General features: G+C 62.5%; 3 protein-coding genes across 3 annotated transcripts; 1 reads left to right on the top strand and 2 right to left on the bottom strand.

Annotated features, from left to right (window-relative positions):
* The first annotated feature begins 473 nt into the window (after nt 1-473).
* On the top strand, nt 474-3,093 carry SNAPC2 (small nuclear RNA activating complex polypeptide 2). Its single transcript, XM_004771687.3, has 5 exons — nt 474-706; nt 1,450-1,569; nt 1,737-1,805; nt 2,067-2,367; nt 2,458-3,093. The coding sequence occupies exons 1-5, from the start codon at nt 524-526 to the stop codon at nt 2,796-2,798; spliced, it is 1,014 nt and encodes a 337-aa protein (XP_004771744.1). The 5' UTR covers nt 474-523; the 3' UTR covers nt 2,799-3,093.
* A 1,310-nt stretch (nt 3,094-4,403) lies between these two features.
* CTXN1 (cortexin 1) lies at nt 4,404-5,977 on the bottom strand. Its single transcript, XM_045085049.1, has 2 exons — nt 5,772-5,977; nt 4,404-5,394 (listed from the first exon to the last, which is right to left on the bottom strand). The coding sequence occupies exon 2, from the start codon at nt 5,372-5,374 to the stop codon at nt 5,126-5,128; it is 249 nt and encodes an 82-aa protein (XP_044940984.1). The 5' UTR covers nt 5,375-5,394; nt 5,772-5,977; the 3' UTR covers nt 4,404-5,125.
* Nucleotides 5,978-6,535: 558 nt separating this feature from the next.
* TIMM44 (translocase of inner mitochondrial membrane 44) lies at nt 6,536-20,402 on the bottom strand. Its single transcript, XM_004771685.3, has 13 exons — nt 20,275-20,402; nt 18,089-18,190; nt 15,211-15,381; nt 14,208-14,288; nt 13,329-13,478; nt 12,541-12,680; nt 12,218-12,303; nt 11,400-11,492; nt 11,189-11,313; nt 9,835-9,885; nt 8,091-8,180; nt 7,398-7,508; nt 6,536-7,092 (listed from the first exon to the last, which is right to left on the bottom strand). Exons 1-13 carry the CDS (start codon nt 20,317-20,319, stop codon nt 6,973-6,975), a joined length of 1,365 nt encoding a protein of 454 aa, XP_004771742.1. The 5' UTR covers nt 20,320-20,402; the 3' UTR covers nt 6,536-6,972.
* Between the last annotated feature and the right edge of the window lie 342 nt (nt 20,403-20,744).

Genomic DNA, 20,744 nt, shown 5'->3' on the forward strand with positions numbered 1-20,744 from the left:
CTCCACTCCGTCCAGTTTAGAGCTCTTAGAATGTCTGCCGCCCCAGTTCCTCCCTTCTCCGGAGCAGGACTGCTAGCTCCGTTTTACAATGAGGAAATTGAGGCTCGGTTCGGCCAAACCATTTGCTCTAGGTCCTCCGGGCAGGCCAGCCTCACAACCCAGGTTCTTGGCTACCACTGAACAGCTGCCCTCCTGCCAGGGTCCACCCCTTTTGGAGAAGCAAAGCACACAGTAGGAGTTTTACAAGACTTAGTCCCGCAATGGAGGGACGGCAGGAGATCTATGGTTTCGGCTCCAGGTCACGGATGAGATAAAATGCGGACGGGGGGGTGTCTCATGTGCCCCCACCTCAGTTCGCCGGCCAGTCTCTCCATCTCCCATCTACGCCGCTCTCCTGGGCCACCAACGCGGAGCCACGCCCCCATCTGTTTCCGCCTCCGCGCCGCGCTTTCTGACCCCAGCGGCCTCCGTAGCCCCGCCTACCAGGGAAACGGGCCGGAGCGGCGAGACCGCCCTCGCCGGCATGAAGCCTCCACAGCGGCGGCGAGCGGCCCCGGCGCGCTACCTGGGCGAGGTGACCGGCCCCGCGGCCTGGAGCGCCCGCGAGAAGCGACAGCTGCTACGACTGCTGCAGGCGCGGCAGGGCCAGCCGGAGCCGGATGCCGCCGAGCTGGCCCGGGAGCTGCCCGGCCGCAGCGAGGCGGAGGTGAGCGGTCCCGGGAAGGGAGCGGGGCTGGAGACTGGGCTAGGACGTGGGCGGGGCATCCGGGCGGCGGAGGGGCGGGGCGAGCGCGAGGATGGGGGCGAGGGGACTTGGAAAGGAGGCGGGGTGTGAGCGAAGGGGGCGGGGCGTACGTGAGGCCGAGGGGCGGGACGGGGAGGCCGGGGCTGAGGGGCGGGGCGAGCTTGGAGGCGCTGCTGGGCGTGGGCGGGGCATGCATGAGGCCGAGGGGCGGGACGGGGAGGCCGGGGCTGAGGGGCGGGGCGAGCTTGGAGGAGCTGCTGGGCGTGGGCGGGGCATGCTTGAGGCTGAGGGGCGGGGCGAGGTAGAGGCCGCGCCTGCGAGAGGCTGAGGGTCGAACTTCGATTAGACCAAGTGGATGGAGGCCGGGTCAGGGCGGAAAGAGCCGCGGGACCCCGGGGCAGTGAGGCTGAAGTGAGAGCCAGGAAACGGGGCCGAGTGGGTGAAGCGAGGTAGTACTTAGCAAAGGGTGGGCCGTGGCTGCGGGGAGGGAGCGGAGCTGTCCTGGGCCTTACACCTGTGCAGGGTGGCTGGTCACACCTGGGGCCTGGCCCCGAACCCCGGGGCAGAGTCCCCGAGACCGGTCACACCGGGGTAGCGGGAGGCTGGGGAGCAGTGCCGGTCCCGCAGCAGGCGGTAGGCTTTGGCCTCTCTCTCCAGCCCTGGGCGCCCAGAAGGCCCATTCGGCCGCCTCCTCTCTTCTCCAGATCCGGGACTTCCTGCGGCAGCTCAAGGGCCGCGTGGTCCGGGAGGCCATCCAGATGGTGCAGCCCGGTGGCCCGCAGGGACGGAGGCGCCGGGAAACACAGACCCCGGCCCCCATCGAGGTGAGGCAGGACAAGCCCCCCCCACCCCCACCCCGAGGCCGGCCCCTGTGGCATGATGTGGGTATTGAGGGGAATAACCTCAGGGGGTCCCCAGGAGGGGCAGGGCTTGGAGACCCCCGAGGGTGGGTCCCCAGGCCCACCGTGGGCCTTTCTGTCGCCCCCTCCAGGTATGGATGGATCTGGCAGAGAAGATAACAGGCCCGCTGGAGGAGGCCCTGACTGTGGCTTTCTCACAGGTACAGCCATCCCGCAGGCCGGGAGAGGGTGGTGCGCGCAAGGCTAAGGGGGCCTTCCTCTTGCCCGCCCTGGGACGCCGGCCAGTCACTGAACACACGGAGCCTCAGTGACCCTGCTTGCGACAGCCCCTCCGTGTTACGTCCAACAGGGGGGATTTGGTGAGCAGGTGGAGGTGGACGGCTCCGCGGGGTGCAGGGCAGGAGGGAGGCCTGTAGGAGAACCTCCCCCCTTTTCCCCTCCCCGATCTCCCTTCCTGCCAGGTACTCACCATCGCCGCCACGGAGCCCGTCAGCCTCCTGCACTCCAAGCCCCCCAAGTCCACACAGGCGCGGGGAAAGCTACTGCTGCTCAGCGCCCCTGGCGGGCGGGAGGACCCCAGCCCGGACACTCCTGGCCCCGCCCCGAAGACGAATGGCCCCGCCTCGGAGGCCGCAGCTGCATCCCTGTCTGACCCCTCGGCGCCGCCGGCAGAAGCAGACTTCTCCGTGGACTTCGAGAAGATCTACAAGTACCTGTCGTCTGTTTCCCGCAGGTGTCATGGCCCTGAGCTTTCTGCAGCTGGTGAGACTAACGGACAGGGGCTGTGAGGGAGGGAGCCCCAGGTAGCACACCTGCCCTGCCCTCACCCCAGCCCTCTGTGTCCATCACCAGAGGCAGCAGTGGTCCTGGACCTGCTCCTGGCACTTCCGCAAGAGCTGCTCCGCCTGCCCTGCGAGGCCCTGGTTAAACACCTGTCGGATATGTACGCGCACCTGACAGCCCCCCAACCCGACCCAGCATTCGAGGGCCTGGCGCCCGGAGCTGAGGATGCCGGGACAGGCGCCCAGGGGCACAAGGAGGCCAGCCAGGCCAGCCAGGCGGAGCTGCAGGCCCCCGAGAACGCCAGGCCCAGGGAGCCAAGGTCTGTTTGGCAAGCAGCTGGGGTCTGCCCCCTGAACCCGTTCCTGGTGCCCCTGGAACTTCTGGGCCAGGCAGCCGGCCCTGCTAGGTGAAGGCCCAGCGGACGGAGGACACAGCAGACATCTGCGAGCCCCCCCGGCCCTCAGTGCTGCCTGGGCTGGCCCCAGGTTATCAGGAGGATCCTGTCACGGTGGAAGGTCCCTGACATGGTGGGCAGCAGGGGTTGGCCTCTAAGGTGACCAACACGGCAGGGGTCTCCTAAACAGAGGCACGGTTGTACAGGGGTTTGGCCACGGAACTGAGGTGGGGGAAGCGGGAGGTGGGGAGCTCCTGTCCTGTCCAACATCTGCATCCTACATCCTGTGAGTAAAGTTCTTGTCAATCTGTCTTGCTCCCTTTTTCCTGTGAGTGAATGATGGGAGTGGAGGCCCGAAGTGCCAGAGGGAGAAGTCAGACAGGACCGAGGGAGCCTTAGGTCTCAAGGCTGAACTGGGGGGGCAGGCCGGAAGGAAGGCCCAGTCGTCAGTAGAGGCCGCCACTGCCAGGTCTGGTTCTGTGCCCCGGGGAGTGACCTTGGTCTGGCCGTGAAGGGGACCCTCGGTGATTGCTGATTGTGTGGAGGATGAGTTCTGAGCCTGACAGGTTCTCAGGCGCAGGTGACCTCACCTCACGCCGGTGAAGAGAAGCCAGGAGGGGGAGCCAGGCCCCAGGTAGAGGTCAAGGGTTAGGCGTGGCGGCTGCTTGTGCAGGAGCTGGGAGAGAGGGGAGCAGCCCCCCCCAGGTGGCCTTAGCAAAGTGAGGAGGTGCTAGGAGGGAGGGAGGGAGGCGGAGCTGGGGGTGGAGGGGCCTTGGGGACAGGGAGGGAGGAGCCGGGCTGGGGGAGGAAATGCTGCTGCTGCGCCCCTGCCAAAGGTCCCAAATGCCCGGGAGTGCGGCGGTGTCTCCCTGCAAGGGGTCCCCCTTCCCCAGCCTGCCTGAGGGTGTAGATTCAGGGAGAGGCTGCGGAGCGCACAGCCGGGAGCCGGGTGTCCTCCCACAGCACAGCACCGCCCCCCGCAGCCCAACTAGTCCTCTGGGAGCGGGTGAATCGCGTTCGCAGAGCCCGTGCAGTCACACAGCCTGCCTTTTATAGAAGCGCTTGCTTCTCCCCACACGCTGCGCACGGCTCCCTGGGGCACAGACCACGTCTCCCGGCGGGTGTGGAGCCCAGCCAGCCCACTCGCTTGCTGCCGGGCCCCTGGCTTCCAAAGCGCACGTGGAAGGTGGGCAGGAGGAACCAGGCTGAGAGAGGTTTGGGGTGCAGCTGTGGTCCGTGCCAGGAGAGCCTGCCACTTCTTGGCTCAGCGGGCCTCCCTGGCCCCCCACTTCCACGGAGCCTCCCCCGGTTCTTCCCAAGTCAAGGGAAAGAAAGGGGGGGGTGGATCTCAGCGATGCACGTTGCTGAACAGAGCTAGTTCACAGGCCAGTCCCCCCAAAACGCCACCTGGCTGTTTTGGCAGCGTGGGGCAGCCACGAAGAGCATGTGCGAGTCAGACCCGGCTTCACGTTCCAGCCAGGCTGGAATCCTGCCACTCAGCACCGTGCAGGCTAGTCCCTGCGGCTGCCTGATTTGGTCCCCCGCCCGTGGGGCAGCGATGCTAAGAGGGCTCACTGCGGGTCCTGCAGAGGGAACAGGTCACGCGCGGCTGGCCGGGTAGTAAGCGCTCAGTGATAGCTTTTATTGACAACATCCGCTCGGAGGCAGGGAGCGGGCAGAAGGGCTGGGGAAGGCCACCGGGGGATGCTCAGGAGGGCTCAGAGGGAAGCGCGGGAAGCGAAAGGAGGGCCAGGGGGTGCTGACCTGTGCTGGGGAGAACCTGCCCGCACTCCTCCCACCGAAGGTGCCGGGCGTCCTGGACACACAGCAGCCATCGGTGCTCTCGGATCCCGAACTCCCGGGCAGGCCGCGCGGGGCACGTGGGTATGGCAGCCTCCACGACGCGGGCGCAGGACAGACTGCCCCGCAGAAGCGTCTCAACACTAAGGGGGGTTTGGGGGCGGAGGAGTGAGGGTGGCCAGACCACAGGGGAGAGAGAGGGGACACGCGGGTCCCCCGCATCCAGGAGTGGACGGGACACTCATGCTCGGCGACAGGACAATAGCAGAACCACCTATACGCCTTGGGGTGGGGATGGGGGGCCTCTTCCCAGTCGGGGGCCAGCCGAGCTGTCGAGTTATGGAGCGAGGACGGGGCGGGATAAAGGCACGAAGTGGGGCTCCGGCCGGGCCGGGAGGAAAGATGGGAAGGGTCTGAGGGGGAGGAGCTGGACCTCTAACGCCCTCCCACCTCGGGCTAGGCGATGGGGCGGGGTCCTGAGCGCGATCCCCTGCCAGGCTGCGCCCCGGTCGGGTCCGCCCTTGGGGAGCGGCCCCGCGCGGCTCAGACCAGCGCGTAGTCGAACTGCCCGCGCTCAAGCGCCTCCTTGTGGTCGGTCCAGGACGAGGCGGGCATGCGGCTGTAGGGGTCGAGCAGGATGCGCACGCAGCGCACCATCAGCAGCACCAGGACCACGAGCAGGCAGAGCACGAAGGCGAACACTGTGCGCTGCTCCGCGTCCAGGCCCGCGCCCACCGGGGGCCCCGTCGACGGCGGCAGCGGCTCGGGGGACAGCGTCCACGTCGCGCTCATGGCTCACATCGCCGCGCGCCCTGCAGAAGAGGAGCCGGCCGGGGGCGCTGGGATGAGGATGCGCCTTCCCGCCCCCTGCGCCGCCTCTCCCGCCACCGCCCCCTGACCTTGCCCGGACCCAACCCCCGCCCGCGCCTCTGTCCCCCTGGCTACGCCCAAGCCCGGCTCCCGGGCAAGCCGCCACAGGCACGCGGGGACCCAACTCCAGCCGTGCGCGCAGGTGGGGGCGCTGAGAGTGGGGAGAGGGAGCCCGGACCCGGCTGGCCCGCACACAACAGGTGCGAACGCGCAGCCCGGCGGCGCAGCGGGGCGAAGCCCTGTCCCCCGCCCCTCTCCCTTTGTTCTCGGCGTCCCGGGGACCCCTCCCCCACCACCCCCGCCCCGCCGCGCCCCTCACCCTGGCCTCGACCGGGACGGGGACCGTGCGCCCGGTGGCTGCGCTCTCTTCCGGGACCCAGCCGGCTCCGCTCTCGGCCTCTCCCCGGCGGCAGCGGCGGTGGCGGCGGCGGCGCCCGGGGCTCAGCCCACCCCACCCGCCCCTGGAGCGCCGGAGACCGAGGCAGGCGAGCCGCGCGCTAGCCGGGCCGCCGCGGCTGTTCCCATGGCGACGGGGGGCGGGGCCCCCGCGGGGGGCGGAGGCTGCGCAGGGAACGGTGCGCGGGCTCGCGACCCCGCCCCGGACTCGGCGAGAACGGAGCTCCCACCCCGAGGCGCCTGGGAGACCTCCGCCGCGGGGAGCCTCAGCACCCAGGACCCCGCCCACCCCACCCCAGAAGCATCCAGGCAGCCCAGCCCGACTTCCGCACCTTCCCCGCAATTCTGTGCGATGGACCCCTGGACCAAACGTCCTGCGGGGGCGGATCCCAGTGCCTCCAAAAATCACTCCTGTCGGCACTCCAGCTTCTCCAGCTCTGGGGACCCCAACCCTCTGAAACCCCAGCGGGCCTACTGAAAAGCTCCCTAGCTCTTGTGTCACGGCCCCCACCACCACCACAGGGGAAGCAGGGTCCTGACCAGGCAAGACTGCTCCTCCAGAGCCACAGTTCCTTCAGTGACCTTGCCCACCTCCTTGTGGCCTCCTGGCCAGCTCCCACCACCCCATCATCAGTCCCAGCTCCCCCCGCCCCCCCCCAAGTGACAGACACATCAGACGACCCAAGCTGCTTTCCTGCACTTTGGTCTTTTATTATGTCCAAATATCAGGCATATATACAGGGTAATAAGGGCACTGTTAAAAAACAAAGCCAAAATGGCCTGGCTGAAGTGGCCAGTGGGCCACTCTGAGTGGCAGGGGCCTGGGCCCTGCCGTCCGGCCTCCAGAGAATCCCTGGGCAGGGGCCCCTTGGCACCATCTGGCCTGTGCACCGCAGTGACCTCGCCCAGCAGCCCCACAGGGCAGAGGAGCAGTGTGGGCCCGCAGTGTGGAGAGAAGCCCTCTGCGGCTGCCAGCCCTTCCCCATCCAGCTGCTTCCAGTCACCCTGGTAGAGAACCAACAGTCCTGTCCCCAAAGGTCTAACTGCTGTGGGCAGACACCAGTCCTCCGGGTGTCCACTGTGTGCTGATCCAGCCCAGGAGCCCCCAGTCATGGCCACCACGCTCAGAGGACCTGCTCCGTACTGGAGGCGGAGATGTCCAGAAGCCGCCAGGCTGCGTAGGGGTTGAGCTCGTCCTGGTCTCGGCAGAGCGCCCACACGTACAGCATGCGCAGCACCTTGTCCTGTCGAGGTGGGGAAGGTGAGGGCTGGGGATGAGGGACTGTCGAGAGGGGACTCCCGCTGGAAGGGACCAGGGAGTGGGGCAGCGGGCGGTAAGCCTGGCTCTGGGCTCCAGAGGCTGCAACTCAGGATGTGGCACAACCAGACAGCTCTGTCACCCTCTGACCTCCACCAGGCCCAGCTAGGGCCCTCGACTTCTGAAGGCCCAGCCCTGCTGCTTCTGCAGTCATAAAACCTCCTGGCTCCAGAGCACAGGGAGCTGAGGGCGGCCACCCACCCGTCCTGCTCCAATTCCCCCCTCACTCACCGGGTCGCCCTCGACCACCTCGCCTTTGGGGTTCTTGATCACCATCACCAGCTGGGCCTGGAAGGTGATGATCAGCACAGGCCCCTGCTCCATCATCTTGCCCATGGCCAGCTGTTGGGGGAGGGGGGCGGGGCCGGTGCTCAGAGAGTGGCCACACCCCTTCCCCGCTCCTCCCTTTTGCAGAGGCGGCCCCAGCACTCCCTTTGTGCCCCTTGTTGCCCAGGCCCCAGAAGGAGACTGAGGGGTCGCCCGTTTCTGGGTGGGGGATTCCAAGGTCCTTCCCAGTGTGAGCCCAAGTCCCAACTGCTAAGAACCCATGCGGCCGCCCCAGACGTGGGCTGGGTGCACACATCAAGGCCTCCCAGAGGGGCCAGTTCTGCACACAGGCAGGGAAGAGGGAAGCACGCGCTGGCGTGTCTTCAGCTCCCCATAGGGACAGTGGGGGCCTGAGCGGTCCTGACAAAGCGCCCACCCTTCCCAGTAAAGGTGCAGGGACACGCACTGCCTTCCGGGGCCCCGAGGTCAGGGCAGAGGCATCCAGTGTGTCTGCCACCTGCCTAAGCATTCTCCCACCACAGGCTCCCACTGAAAGGGACCCTGGAGGTCCCTTAACCCAAGCACCTGCCCGTGCCACAGCTCCTCCAGGGACAGGGCACCCCTGTGACGAGCACACCCCCAGGGAGACACACTCACATCGACGTTGTCGATGTCCAGGATGCGGGAGTGGAACTGCAGGCCCAGCGCTCTGGCCTGCTGGATGGGGTGGGCCAGCTGGCTGTAGGTCTGCAATGAGAAGCCGCACACCTGTAGTCCCCAGCACGCCCCAGGGCCGGCGCCCCACGGGTCCGGGTGCACAGGCCTGGGAGACTCTCCCTGGCTCGCCAGCCGAGCTCCGTGCTTTCGGCCCTGGCACTGTCCAGCAACGGCTCCTGGCGCCTGGGTTTGCCATGCCAGGAGTGGCAGATGCCAGGAGCCCGGCTCCGAGCAGCCGGCTGCTGCCACCCATTTGCTGGTCCGAAGCACGGCCCCGTCCCTCGCAGCAAAGGCAGCGCTGCATCAAAACCATGAACTACAAGTGGTAGCCCCGAAGGGTTGGTAATTTTCCGCTACAGGATCTGAAACCACAGGCCCAGGCGTCCGGCGAGGCCTCTCTGACTGATCCTGGACTTGCCCATATTCACAGTCCTGAGTCTTGGCCTGGAATCAAACGCGTTTTCTAGGATTTGCCCTAATCCGCGGCTACTCTGACATGGGCTGCCCGGGAGGCCTGCTCCACGCTGACCAGCTCTTCTGAGAAGCTGCTGGCTGCAGGCAGCTCGTTCTTCCCCAGGGGCAGCAGCGCCCCCCAACAGCCCTCTCCCCAAGCCTGCGCCCAGGCCCGGGACATGGGCAGCCTTGCAGCTTTCCTCTGGAACCTTCTCTGGACTCAGCAACTATGATGGAAGATATTCCAATCATACCTACTTTTTATGGAAATAACTGATCTACCAAGAAAAAAACCAAAATGCTGCCACTCCCGTTTCTGGTGTGATTCTTTAAAAAAAAACGACATTTAAAAAACACCCTCTCTAAGAGCACCTGCAATTTCAAGTGCATTTCCTGGGGCACCAGCAGCTTTCTGGCAAAGATAATCAACCACATCCTAATGGACCCAAAGTATTTAAAAAAAAAAAAAATGCCACCCCCACTCTCAGAAATGTCTGCTGGATTAGTCACCATGCAGAGGAGTACTTAAAAAAAAAAAAACCTGACATCTTCTCCTCTGCTTTCTCCAAGTTGTTTGTGAGCTGGAAGCAGAATAGAATCAGCCAAAAAAGGCTCTGGATTGCTTAATACAAATAAGCTCGGGGAAAAAAAAAAGCCCCATGAAGACACAGGTCAGGGAGTGAGCAGGGTGAGCCGAGGTGGCTGGCCAGAGCCCTGCGGGGACACAGAGGCTGCCAGGCCCGGGGCAGACAGAGTGTGCTCCCGAGGAGGGCTGGCCCGCCGTCCACAGCCCGGCGCCGTGCAGCCCCGGGACCCGGAGCCCCGACTCCAGGCAGCCTAGTCAGGCCCTGTCAGGACACACGGCTCCTCCCCGTGCGGGAAATCTATCACCGTCTGTTTTGATCTGTGTTTCGGGAACTTGAAGTGAGAACAGCTAATGAGTCCCATCAGAGCTTCGTGTCCTGCAAATGCTGCATCTGTGTTCGTGCTGTTTCCTCATGACGCCTGTGACATGCGCGTGATGATGGACTCTGGCCCAGGGACAGGAAGGTCACACACACCCAGGGCTATTCACAGCCCCTCTCCGCCCAGCCCTGGCCCCCGGGGTCTCCCCACAATCAGGACACCAGACCCTGTCGTGCCCTTCTCTGACCGTCCTGCCCAAGCGGATCTCCAGGCTGTGATTCTTTTTAGGCCTAACTAGAAAAAATAAAAAGAAAGAAGTACTCACAGCTTCATAGCACCAATCTTTGAGAATGTCGAGCTCTCCAGAAATCATGGCCTAAAAGGGGACAACAACAAAAAAAATTAGCTTGAGTCTCAGAAGGGATGATCCAGCTGGGGGGCCCTCCACTAAAGACTCTAGCTGGGGAGAAGGGGCCCCCAGGGACCAAGGGCCTTGTGTGTTGACCCCCAGAAGCCCAGGGTGGTCCCAAAGGCCTCATACGAGAGGCAGAGGAAGGTAGCATCGTGGCGGGCTCACCCCGGCCGGGAAACTAAGCCAAGGAGGGCAGCAGCTGTCTTCTCGCTCCACTGGAGCTCTGCCCCGCTGGGTCCTCACAGGCCCAGAGGCAGGGACCCGGGCGTGGCCTCCAGATGGCATGGGGGAGGCCTCGGCAGGAACCGACAGGCAGGGCCACACCCACAGAAGGTGATGAAGGAGCTCAGGACCCAGAGCCCAGGACCCGAGGGTAAACACAGGCAGGCTCCCGTGGAAGAAACCTTTCATCTGTGTTCGGACAGCTGCTTTTGGGGATTGCTCCATGTCGACAGCCTCCCGGCCCCGCCCAGAGTGGCCTGAGGGACCTGGGAAATCGGAGGGGGAGGGGACCCTGGGAAGGTCACTGGGATGGAGGAGGAAGGTGGTGGCGGGGATAGGGACCCATCAGGGAGTGCAGGGCCCCTCTGGGGTCTCATCAGGACCTTCCCCGGGTCCGGCCACATCGTGGGGGCTAAAGGAACAGACATGGCACAGAAAAGGCCACCAACCTCGGGCACGGGCCTTGGGGAGGGTGCACTGTGGCAGGACCCTGAGCCAACTGCTCTCTCCTCGCTTCTGAGCCATAAAGAGGGGCTAGGAGATGGGACCAGGATTCCCACAGAGAGGACACCTCGGAGGGAAGCCCCCTCAGGGTCCTCTTTGTGGCTTGGCCCCCGTGCCATAGTGTCCCCAACTCCTGAAAGGCCCCAGGCGGCCGCTCAAGGCAGCTTCGAGGGAACCGCCTCCAGCAGTGAGCACGACGGAGCCGGGCAGGAGGCTCCAGGCCAGCTTGCAACGGAGGTAGGAGTTGCTGCCGGACATCGTGATGGGGAACTCAGTCCCGGGAGCAGACGCACCCCACAGGCAAGGCAAGACAGAGAGCACCTGCCATCGTGGGGACCAGCAGGGCCCATGGGCGGCCCCGGGTCCCTTCTCAGAGGCGCGTGACAAACAAAGGCCAGGCGTGGGGACTCAGACCTCTGAAGCCGGGACAGCCGTCTGCCCCTGGCACAGTGCCCCACCAGGCCGCAGCCTGTGTGCTGTGCATAGCCCTGGGTGACCGAAGCAGGGCAGAACAGGGAGGGCCCACTGAGGGGCAACCCACCTCCAGGACGTTGGGGATGATGTCATTCTCACACTGCTGCAGGAACCGCTCCTTGTCAAAGGCGGGGTCGACTCGCAGGATCTCCGTGAGCACCTCCGACATCTCGGTCTTGGAGAACAGGCCCCCTGGAGGCAGCCGAGCCAGGAGTGGGTCGAGGGCCCACGGCCCTCCCGAGGCCGGCCCCAGTGGCAAGGACAGGCAAGCCACTCACCCAGCAAGTCCGTGACCTTGTCCGTCAGCGCACGGGACGCCCGGATAAGTGCGTTGTCGCTTTCATCATACTTCATCTTCATCTCGAAGAACCCTGTGGGGACGTGGGCCAGGGTCAGAGGCCCTTCCAAAATGATGCCTCTATTCCACGACTTCCGAGGGCTCTTTGGGGCCCCTGTGAGATCCACTCTCGGAGCAGAAAAGGTAAATGTGGGGCCCTCTCCGAGCCTGTGTCCCCAGCAGTGGGTCGAGGGGGCTATGTGAACAGTGAGGGGCCGCCCCGCTGCCTGGCGCTCTCCCTTCACAGGAAACAGGCCTCTAGCAAGCCTCACAGAACAAGGGACGAGGGTGTGCAGCCCCTGGGAGGCCCCCCACCCCAGACGAGAGCAGAGCAAGCCGGGCCCGCGAGCTGGCTGGCTGCGCCGCACCAGCGCTCTCCCTAGCGGGGAGTATCTCATGGTGGAATCCACAGCCGTGGCCCCAGCGAGACGGGTGTGCCTGGCCGCCCTGCTGCTGGCAACAGCTCTGGCAATGACAGCGGCGGGTGACGGCCCCCACGGCAGGGTCCCTGGCCCACCGGCCCAAGATGTCCCGGGCTGCCCGCGTGAGCGGGGCTGGCCACTGTTGGCCTGTGCTCGGCCAGGGCTCTGCTGCTCACTGGCTGGGTGAGCCTGTGGGAGCGGCTGGTCCCCTCGGACCCTGGTCTCCTCCTCTGTAAAGTGGGGGGATCTGGCTTGTGCCCAGCCCAGGGGGACACTCAGGAAGCGTCTGCTGTTGCGGCCACGCTGTCAGCTGAGCCTTGGAGATGTGAACACTCACGATTAAAGACCACGTTGTTGTCCCTGAAATCTTTCCACTGCTGGTACCACTTGGAGTCCTTGTGCAGCACGACTCCCAGGGCCTCTCTAGGGAAGACGGGGCCAGCGGTGAGCGGTGAGCGGGGGAGCACCCGAGCCCTCCCTCCCGCCCGGCTCGGAGGGGAGGGTGGAGCCGGACAGCTCTCAGCCTCCTGCCTCCTCCCTCCCCTTCCCACCGCCCCACCCTCTCCCCCAGAAGCACTAGGGAGCAGGAACTCCAGAGCAGTAAAGCAGCTGGGGAACGAACGGCGCGGGGGGTGGGGGGGACCGGGGCGCCGAACCTACTCATTAGGCTCGAACACCTTCTCTTCCTTGAACTTCTCTCCCGCAAACTCCTTCCTCTTCCTGAGCCGCTCTGGCCTCCGATAGGGCCCAGTCTGCCCCAGCACACTCTGGTCGAGCTCCTTCTTCACCGACTCCACCCCCTGGAGGAAAGCAGCCCACCACGCAGTGGGCACCCAGGACCTTCCCGACACTGCGGACCACCACGGCGGGCCTGTGCATGTGCACTGGGAACCCCAGTGTAGGGCCTGATGGCAACCCAGGGCCTTGGCCTCCCCCAATTTTGAGGTCATGTGGCCCTGAGTAACCTGCGGGGGGCTCTGGCTGCGTGCAGGGGGCTATGCGCGCCCCCCTCTGGAGAGCCTGCCCCCCGCCCCCGCCACCTGTGGCCTCTTCCCTATATAGTCCTCCCTCACTTGTCACTCAGGAACTGCTCATCCCTGCCAGGTCCCCCAGGCCCCTTGAGAGCAGAAACATGGGCTTTCTATCTTGGGACCCCCATGGCCAGAGAGGACCCAGCCAAGGAAGATTCGACAGGTGATGGGGAACGAATTCAGGACTTCCAGTCACCCGGAGTGCAACAGGTCCCCGGTTTAAGGCCATAAGCAAAGACAGTCAGCAGCTCAGAGGATCTCGCTCGCCCAAGGCTGACCGGCCTCGAGTGGAGCACAGACCCGGTGCCTCGGGCAGGGGCTCCCGCTTCCAGGCCTGTGGGAGTTGGGAGCTCTGGCTCCTGGATTCAGAGCAGGCCAAGGGAGGCCAGGGCACCCCGGCCGCGAGGCCTGACCCACCTGCGAGAGGGCTCTGAAGGCGGCGGTCTTCCCCAGCTTCTCCCCGCCCTTGGACACTGACTCGGCGGACTGCTTGGCAGTCTTGGCTGCTTCTTCCACGCTCTCCTTGATTTTTCGGCCAAGGTCGCTTTTACTGACTTCGTCAAGACTCTACTGAGACAGAGGGAGGAGGATGTCAGCACAGCGCCCCTTGGGGCCCGCACGAGCTCCCCCAGACTTAGGCCGGTCTAGCCCTCCCAAGGGCAGGAACAGGTGAGCATCTGGCCCACGGGGCCCCGAGACTCAGGTCCCCCGTGTACGATGTCCAGGGTGCTGGGCCCTTGGGCTCCGGGCTAGACACCAGGTCTGCTGGGCTCCCCCCAGAACGGGCAGGAGTGGCAGCCTGGGGAACACAGGGGAGGAGCCTGCGTCCAGCACGACACTGGCCTGACCCTCTCTCCTGCCCAGAACAGAGAAAAGCAAAACAAGCCCCGGAAAGGAAGGCCGCAGCATCTCCCTCCCATCTCCATCCCGGCCTGCGGGCCAAGCAGCGCTTCCCAGTTGTTCGGCAGGAAGAAAAAAATCCTCCTCTCGCCTTCGGTCTTTGCCAGCTGCAAGCAAGCTTCTCACCCAGGCGGTAAACTGCAGGGCACGGGGGCTAGTCTGACTTCACCCTCCTTCCCGGGGGCGCCCTGCAGCCGAACTCCGGAAGCGGCCGACCAGGCACGCTCTTCCCTTCTCGCCGCCCGCGGCCACTCATCGCCTGGGCCAAGTCCCGCCCTGCCGAGTCCCGGGCGCCGGCTCTGCCTGCTGCTTCCCGCTCCGCGGCTCCTCCCAGAGGCGCCGAGCAGATGGCCCCGGAGCGAGGCCAACGGAGCGCGGGGGCCCCGAGACCATTACCTCCTTCACTGTGCCCGAGATCTCCCCCAGCTTCTTCTTTATCACCTCGCTCGTCCGCATGGTTTCCGATTCGATGGTTCTCTACGGTAGGGATGGTGTTTCTTTTGGTTACGACGCCACAGTTCTCTTACAGGGGAGGGTCCAAAGAAGTGTTTTCTCAGAGGCTCCTTCCCCCGCCCCGGGGGCCTCTCACTGCCCCACAGCCTCTCCAGCGGGCTCAGCAGCCGGAAGGCGGACCTGTGGAGACCCTCCACTCTCTCGCTAGGTGCAAGGGAGAGCCGTCCCCTCCCCCCCACCCCTCCCCCACATCTGACATGAACTGACATGGTCCTGCCTCACTCGGCACCCCTGCAGCTGCCAGCCCCGGCCGGATCCCCCACAGCCACTGTCCCACCTGCCCTGCTCCCAAACCACCCCTCAGCCCCCTTCCCTTCCTTAATGGAGAGGAAGGGTGATCCACCACAGATGGAGCAGACCTTGCGCATGGCTCGGGAGGGCGCCGAGAGAACAAACAGCCCAGAGACCCAGAGCGGATGCCCACTGCTGAGACGGGGTGGGGGGCTGCCCCACCTCCCAGGCCTTGTGTGGCAGAGGCGGTGCAGCCCGCTCGCCATGGCAGGCGTCTCGCAGCTGCTCATCAATGACGACACCCACAGTGCGGTGACCCGCTTTCTACCCACTTCACTCAGAGAGCCACGAGCGCCTCTCAGGAGAGCGCGTCTCAAGCCTACTGCTCCCGCGGTCACCAGGGGCGCCCGGCGGATGCACACTCGGATCCTGCAGCTGGGGGGCTCCGAGACCCGGCATTGCTCACGAGATGGAGATGGCGCTGTTGGTGTGCACAGGCCGCGCTCCATCTCACCACGGAAACGGAGGACTGGCAGCGGACTCCTGTCCCCTCGCCCCCCAGTGCCAGCACAGTGACCTCGCCTGCCCCTGCCACACGGGCACCGCGCGGGAAGCGAGTGTCCCAGCGGGGGACACGCGCAGCAGAGGGACTCACGTATTTCCTCCTGGCTTCCTGGAGCGCGTCGGACTCTTCCAACCTGCGGGCCTCATCTCGGAACTTCTTTATACTTTCTTTCATTTCCTTGTTTTTGGCTAATTCTTGTTTGATATTATCCAACAAGCCAGAGAGAAAGCCTTTCCTGTTTCCAGAAGAATAAGATCTGGACTAGAAAAAAATGGGAAAAAAAACAAAGGGTTTGTACTTTCTCCTCTGCGCCGATACGGGTTTCACAATGAACAGCTACCTCTTTCCTGAGTGACAAAAGTCAAATCAAAAAAGCATCGGGTTGGGTGCCTGGGGGGGGGCTCATTCAATTAAACATCTGTCTTCGACTCAGGTCATGATTCCTGTGTCCTGGGATGGAGCCCCAAGTTGGGCTCCCCGCTCCGTGGGAAGTCTGCCTCTCCCTCCCCCTCTGCCTCCACCCCCATTCACACTCTGTCTCTCCTTCTCTCATAAATAAATAAAATCTTTAGAAAACATATATATAAAAAAATAAAAAAGCATCAGGTGGTAAGTTGTGAAATGTCTGGACAATAAAATATCATTCAATAATAAAAAGAAATGCATTAGCAAGCCATGAAAAGATGCAGTGGCTTGCCACAACGTCCTATCTCAATGACATCTCAATTTAAAAAAGACCCAGGGAGGGACGCCTGGGTGGCTCCGTGGGTTAAAGCCTCTGCCTTCGGCTCAGGTCATAATCCCAGGGTCCTGGGACCGAGCCCCGCGTCGGGCTCTCTGCTCAGCAGGGAGCCTGCTTCCTCCTCTCTCTCTGCCTGCCTCTCCACCTACTTGTGATTCTGCCTGTCAAATAAATAAATAAAATCTTTAAAAAAATAAAAAAGACCCAGGGAAACCTTGGCTGCATACCGCCAAGTAAGAGAAGCGGATCTGAAGAGACTCCAAACGGTATGATCCCGCTCTAGGACCTTCTGGAAAAGGTGAAACCATGCAGACAGTAAAAGGATCAGTGGTTATCAGGGGCCCGTTGGTGGGGGTTGGCGGGGGAGATGAATGGGCAGAGCCCACGGGAGTTTCTGGGCACCAAGACTACTCTCTGGGACATGATGACAGTGGACACGCAGCAGACGTCTGTCCTCAGCCCAGGAATGTGCAGAGTGAACCCTGAGGTAAACCACGGACGTCAGGTAATGATTACAGATCGATACTGGCTCATCAGCCGTAGCTACCGCGCTCCACTAACGCAAAACGCGCCTCATGGAGAGACGCCTCACAGGGACACTGTGCCCAGGTGGGAGGAGAGGGGGAGGGGGAGCTGATGGGAACTCTCTGTACTTCCTGTCAGCTTTTCTGTACATCTAAAAGTGCACAAAAGAATAAAGTCTATTCTGGGGCGCCTGGGTGGCTCAGTGGGTTAAGCCTCCGCCTTTGGCTCAGGTCATGATCCCAGGGTCCTGGGATCGAGTCCCACATCGGGCTCTCTGCTCAGTGAGGAGCCTGCTTCCCCCTCTCTCTCTGCCTGCCCCCCTGCCTACTTGTGATCTCTGTCTGTCAAATAAATAAATAAGATCTCAAAAAAATAAAATAAAATAAAATAAAGTCTATTCTAAAACAAAACAAACTACCAGGCTCCTTCTCCAACAGAGGAAACCCTGGACAAGAAAGAGGCACAGGTGAGAATCCTCAGAGGGACTCAAATGTGCTCACCCCAGGTGAAGGTCAACAGCCAAAGGGGCCCTTGTCCTAGGACTGGAGTTCAAAGGACTCCGTGGCCCCTTATCCCAAAGAAGCTGGCATGGGACCCTGCTCCCTGGGCTTCTGGGGCCGGAACAACTGCTTCCTTTGGGGGTCACTCTCAAGTCCAAAGTTGGGACTCACGTGTCACCCCAGGGCTTGGCACAAACCTCCCTCATCAACCCACAGGATCACTGTCACCAAGAACCAAAGCTCAGGGGTCTCTCTTGTAGGAAAACCCGACAAACCCAGAAGCCAGAGCCTAGGGAGGCCACAAGAAAGGCCAAGGCCCCACTCCAGGAACAAGAGTCAGTCCACTGCCCAAGACACAGGCTTCAAGGTCAGACTAGGCCAGGTTCGGATCTCCGCTCTGCCGCAAGCATGAGAGTAGGCTCCGAAAAGGGAATGCTTGAACAGCGACACGAGGGAGTTGTGCCATGGGACAATGGGCACTTTCACAGTGTGCAAGTGCACCGCCGTGGACACGGCCCGCCTTCCCACTTTCAGGGTGACCGACTCCCGAGCCCCTATCAAGCCGCAGGGCCAGCCTGGCCAGGCTTTCTGGTGGTGGTGGTGGGGGGGGTAGTCCAAGTTCCAAGACTGTCTGGGACTGCACCACTGTCTACATGAGAGAGTCTAGTGCTGAGAGGAAACCCAGAGGGAACGGTAGGGTGTGGGCTGCCCACCCCCCATGTGGGTCTGGGGAGGTAGGTCAGCTTCTGGGCTTTCCTCCCAATAGCGGTGAGGCACCCACAGAAAGAAGCACGGTTGAAGAGGTATGAAGGGAAGGGCAAAAGCTCTAGAAAATGTGGTCTTGAGGAACAACAGAAACCGGAAACCAAGCTCCCGATGTGGGTGACTCTGCTCCAATGCCTGGAGGGCTGTCACAGAGAAAAGGGAAGAGTCGCAGGGAGGTGGGTTTCAGCAGAGTCCAGGGACGCCTTCCCAGCCATCAGAGCCGACACGTCATCCCCTCCATCAGGCTGGACCTCCTCCCGAGAGGACCAGCAGGCTGGGCTCCGAAACCTCGAAGGGCTTAGCTGTGGAATGTCAGCCTATCAGCGGCCCCGGGCAGTGTGAGCAACACTTGAGGCCCTCTCTTCCTGTCACCTAGACCTAATCTTTCAGAAGACGTTCCCCTGCCCTCAGCTTGCCGGCATTCTGAGTCACTCACCACGGGCAGCTCTCTCCCGGGCCAGCGCGTCTGAGAGGTACGGTGGCGTAGCGGCAGCAGGCTGTGGCTGGACAGGAACTGGACCCCACTGCCGAGGCATCTCTAATTGGGCGAGAAGAGAGAAAAGACCCAATACAGGTAAGAGACTGACAGGGAAGCAGGTAGGCCACACTAAAAAGCAGGGGGGTCACCCAAGACTGATTTGCCAATTTTTACCGCATGCCTGTGCTGCATGCTAGTCGCTCGGCAATCTTGCTAAATTCTGAGAAGCCAGTGGAATCTTGCGGAAAAGACGACACTGGATCTGCACCTCCAGAGTCCATGTCTACTTTCCTGCCTCTGAACCTGGGGGAAACCAGAGGAGGCCTGGGAAAGGCCAACCTACAGTGGAAGAAGGTGAATCATGCCAGTCTGATTTGATCCCAGAACCTGAAATGGGCACCCAGAGCCTCGACACTGGCAGTAAGCAGTCTTCTCTCACAGCCTACCCCCTTTCTACCAGCCCTGGAAGAGCAGAGACCTGGGCTTTCAGAGGTAAAACACGGAGAACTTCTTGGTCCAGGCACAACCCTGGGACAAACCTACCATGTCCTGGTCCAGGGCTGGGCTGCCAGCGGGACAACTGAGGGGACCCACCTGAGCAAAGATACTCTTAATGTCATATAAAAGGCATTTCTGCTCCCACCAAATGAAGAACTTAAGCCCCATAAGAGAAGGGCCTGTGCAGGTCTTGTTCAATGTTGAACCCTAGCACTCAGAGCTAAGCCAGGTATGCTGATGTCAGTGACCCCGCAGAATCACGCTTCCATTTCCACTCTCTGGCCCTTTCCTCTCCCTGTGTCACTCCTCCATTCTCCAGGAACTTTAAGCAACATCCCAAATGTCACCATCTCCTATAGCTCAAGAGTAATTCCTGAGATGCCTGGCTGGGTCAGTTGGAACAGACTGAGACTCTTGATCTTAGGGTGATAAGTTCGAGCCCCATGCTGGGGATAGGGATGACTTAAATAAATAAACTTACCAAAAAAATTGTTAAAAAAAAAACAAAACAGTAACTCCTGAGATGCCTGGATGGCTTTGTCGGTAAGCATCTGTCTTTGGCTCAGGTCATGATCCCAGGGTCCTAGGACCAGGCCTTGAACCAGGCTCCCTGCTTTTTTCCCGATCCCTCTGCCTGCTGCTCCCCATGCTTGTTCTCTCTCTCTCTGCCAGATAATAAAGTAAAATCTTTAAGAGAGAGAGAGCAACTCCCAAGAGTTTAAGTAAGTTCTTCTTCTCTGCCTACATTATTGATCCTGGAGCCACTGACTTCAGCAACAGTCTGAAATAGTCTAACTTAGGAAAGAAATCCCACAGTATGCCCAAACCTGAGGTTGGTTCCCCACCAGTTTTTGTGCCCAAATCCAAACATGTAGAGATTCAATCTCTCAGCCCTGACTCTTAAGACAAGCAGCACCCCCCCCCCAAAAAAACCAGCGTTGAATCAGAGAGCTTCTTTCTCCCCACACTAGGATCCCTATGAGACATTTCCTCCCTGCATTCCGGCTCTGTGGTCAGCCTGACCCAGGGTGCTGGCCGTGTCAGCTACTGGAGTAGCTGACATTGTGGACAGGTTGCTTAACCTTTTTGAGCCCCGGTTTCCTCACCCAGTCCCAACAACATGAAGCACTACTGTTTTCTGAGCGCGCTATACACACCTCAACTCCCACCGCCCCTGTGAACCCAAGCTCTCAGCCAGGGCGACAACTACCAGCCGCACTTTCACACGGAGGGTTAGGAGGAGCGAGGCAGGAAATGCTCTTGGTAGAGGACCTGGCATATAAACGCGAGCCGTGACTGTCACGGTGTTCTGACTTCTCGCTGTTTCTCCACTGGGCGCCCAGGCCACCATTCACTCCCCGAAGCACGTGGAGTCTGATCGGGAAGTGAGGGGCGATTCGCCCCCCGCCCGGCTCCGCCCATGGCGGCCTCCGACCCGGCACGCTCTGCTCCTGCCCACGAGCTTCGCTCCGGGATCCCGGGCCCGGCCTCCGCCGACCCAATGCCCCAACCCCAAGATTCTCGCCGAGCCCAAGGGAGGGCGGAGGGGGCCAAAGGCCTGAGGACAAAAAGGCCCTGGAGGTCGCAGGCCTGGAGCTCCCTGGACCCGCCCCCAATCTCCACCCTAACCCCGCACGTCCACTTACCCGCGGGCAGCGGCACCAGCCTCCCCACAGCGCCGCCGCCGCCATGTTGCAGGATCCCGTGTGACCTTCTTGCGACGCGGCCCGATGGCGTCACCCGCCGCGTCGATGTGGCGCGGCGTGGGCCTGGGAAAAGCCGGCTCTGGGGGCGGGGTTTCGGAGAAGAAACAGCCTATGACTAGACAGCATTCCCGGGGAGGGCGGAGCCTTGGAGAGCGGTGTGGCATAGGGCGGAGCGTAATGAGGGGGGGGAATTCCTAGACAGCTAGGCCTCTGATAGGGCAGGATTTCGGAAGGCGGGGCCTGGTACTGGATGTCACCCGGGGGGCGGGCACTTTTTTGAAGCGGAGACCTGTGGTTGGATAAGACTGCGAAGGGGCGGGTCGTGAGGGGGTGCTGCGTCGCGAGCCGTGAGCTCTCCGGCAGATCACGCGGGGTTGCCGCGGCTGGAAGGACGAGGGCGATTCCGTTGG

The sequence above is a fragment of the Mustela putorius genome, unplaced genomic scaffold, assembly GCF_011764305.1.
Source record: "Mustela putorius furo isolate JIRA1106 unplaced genomic scaffold, ASM1176430v1.1 tig00000095_pilon_pilon_pilon, whole genome shotgun sequence".
In the NCBI taxonomy this organism is placed as follows: domain Eukaryota; kingdom Metazoa; phylum Chordata; class Mammalia; order Carnivora; family Mustelidae; genus Mustela; species Mustela putorius.

Coding starts and splice junctions, on each gene's coding strand:
- CTXN1 (XM_045085049.1), bottom strand. CDS start 5,374: ATGAGCGCGACGTGGACGCTGTCCCCCGAGCCGCTGCCGCCGTCGACG.
- TIMM44 (XM_004771685.3), bottom strand. CDS start 20,319: ATGGCGGCGGCGGCGCTGTGGGGAGGCTGGTGCCGCTGCCCGCGG. Junction 12,681..13,328: donor CCTTCAGAGCCCTCTCGCAG/GTGGGTCAGGCC, acceptor GCTTTCCTCCAG/GGGGTGGAGTCGGTGAAGAA. Junction 7,509..8,090: donor TGGACATCGACAACGTCGAT/GTGAGTGTGTCT, acceptor CTCCCCCAACAG/CTGGCCATGGGCAAGATGAT.
- SNAPC2 (XM_004771687.3), top strand. CDS start 524: ATGAAGCCTCCACAGCGGCGGCGAGCGGCCCCGGCGCGCTACCTGGGC. Junction 1,570..1,736: donor AGACCCCGGCCCCCATCGAG/GTGAGGCAGGAC, acceptor CGCCCCCTCCAG/GTATGGATGGATCTGGCAGA. Junction 2,368..2,457: donor CCCTGAGCTTTCTGCAGCTG/GTGAGACTAACG, acceptor GTCCATCACCAG/AGGCAGCAGTGGTCCTGGAC.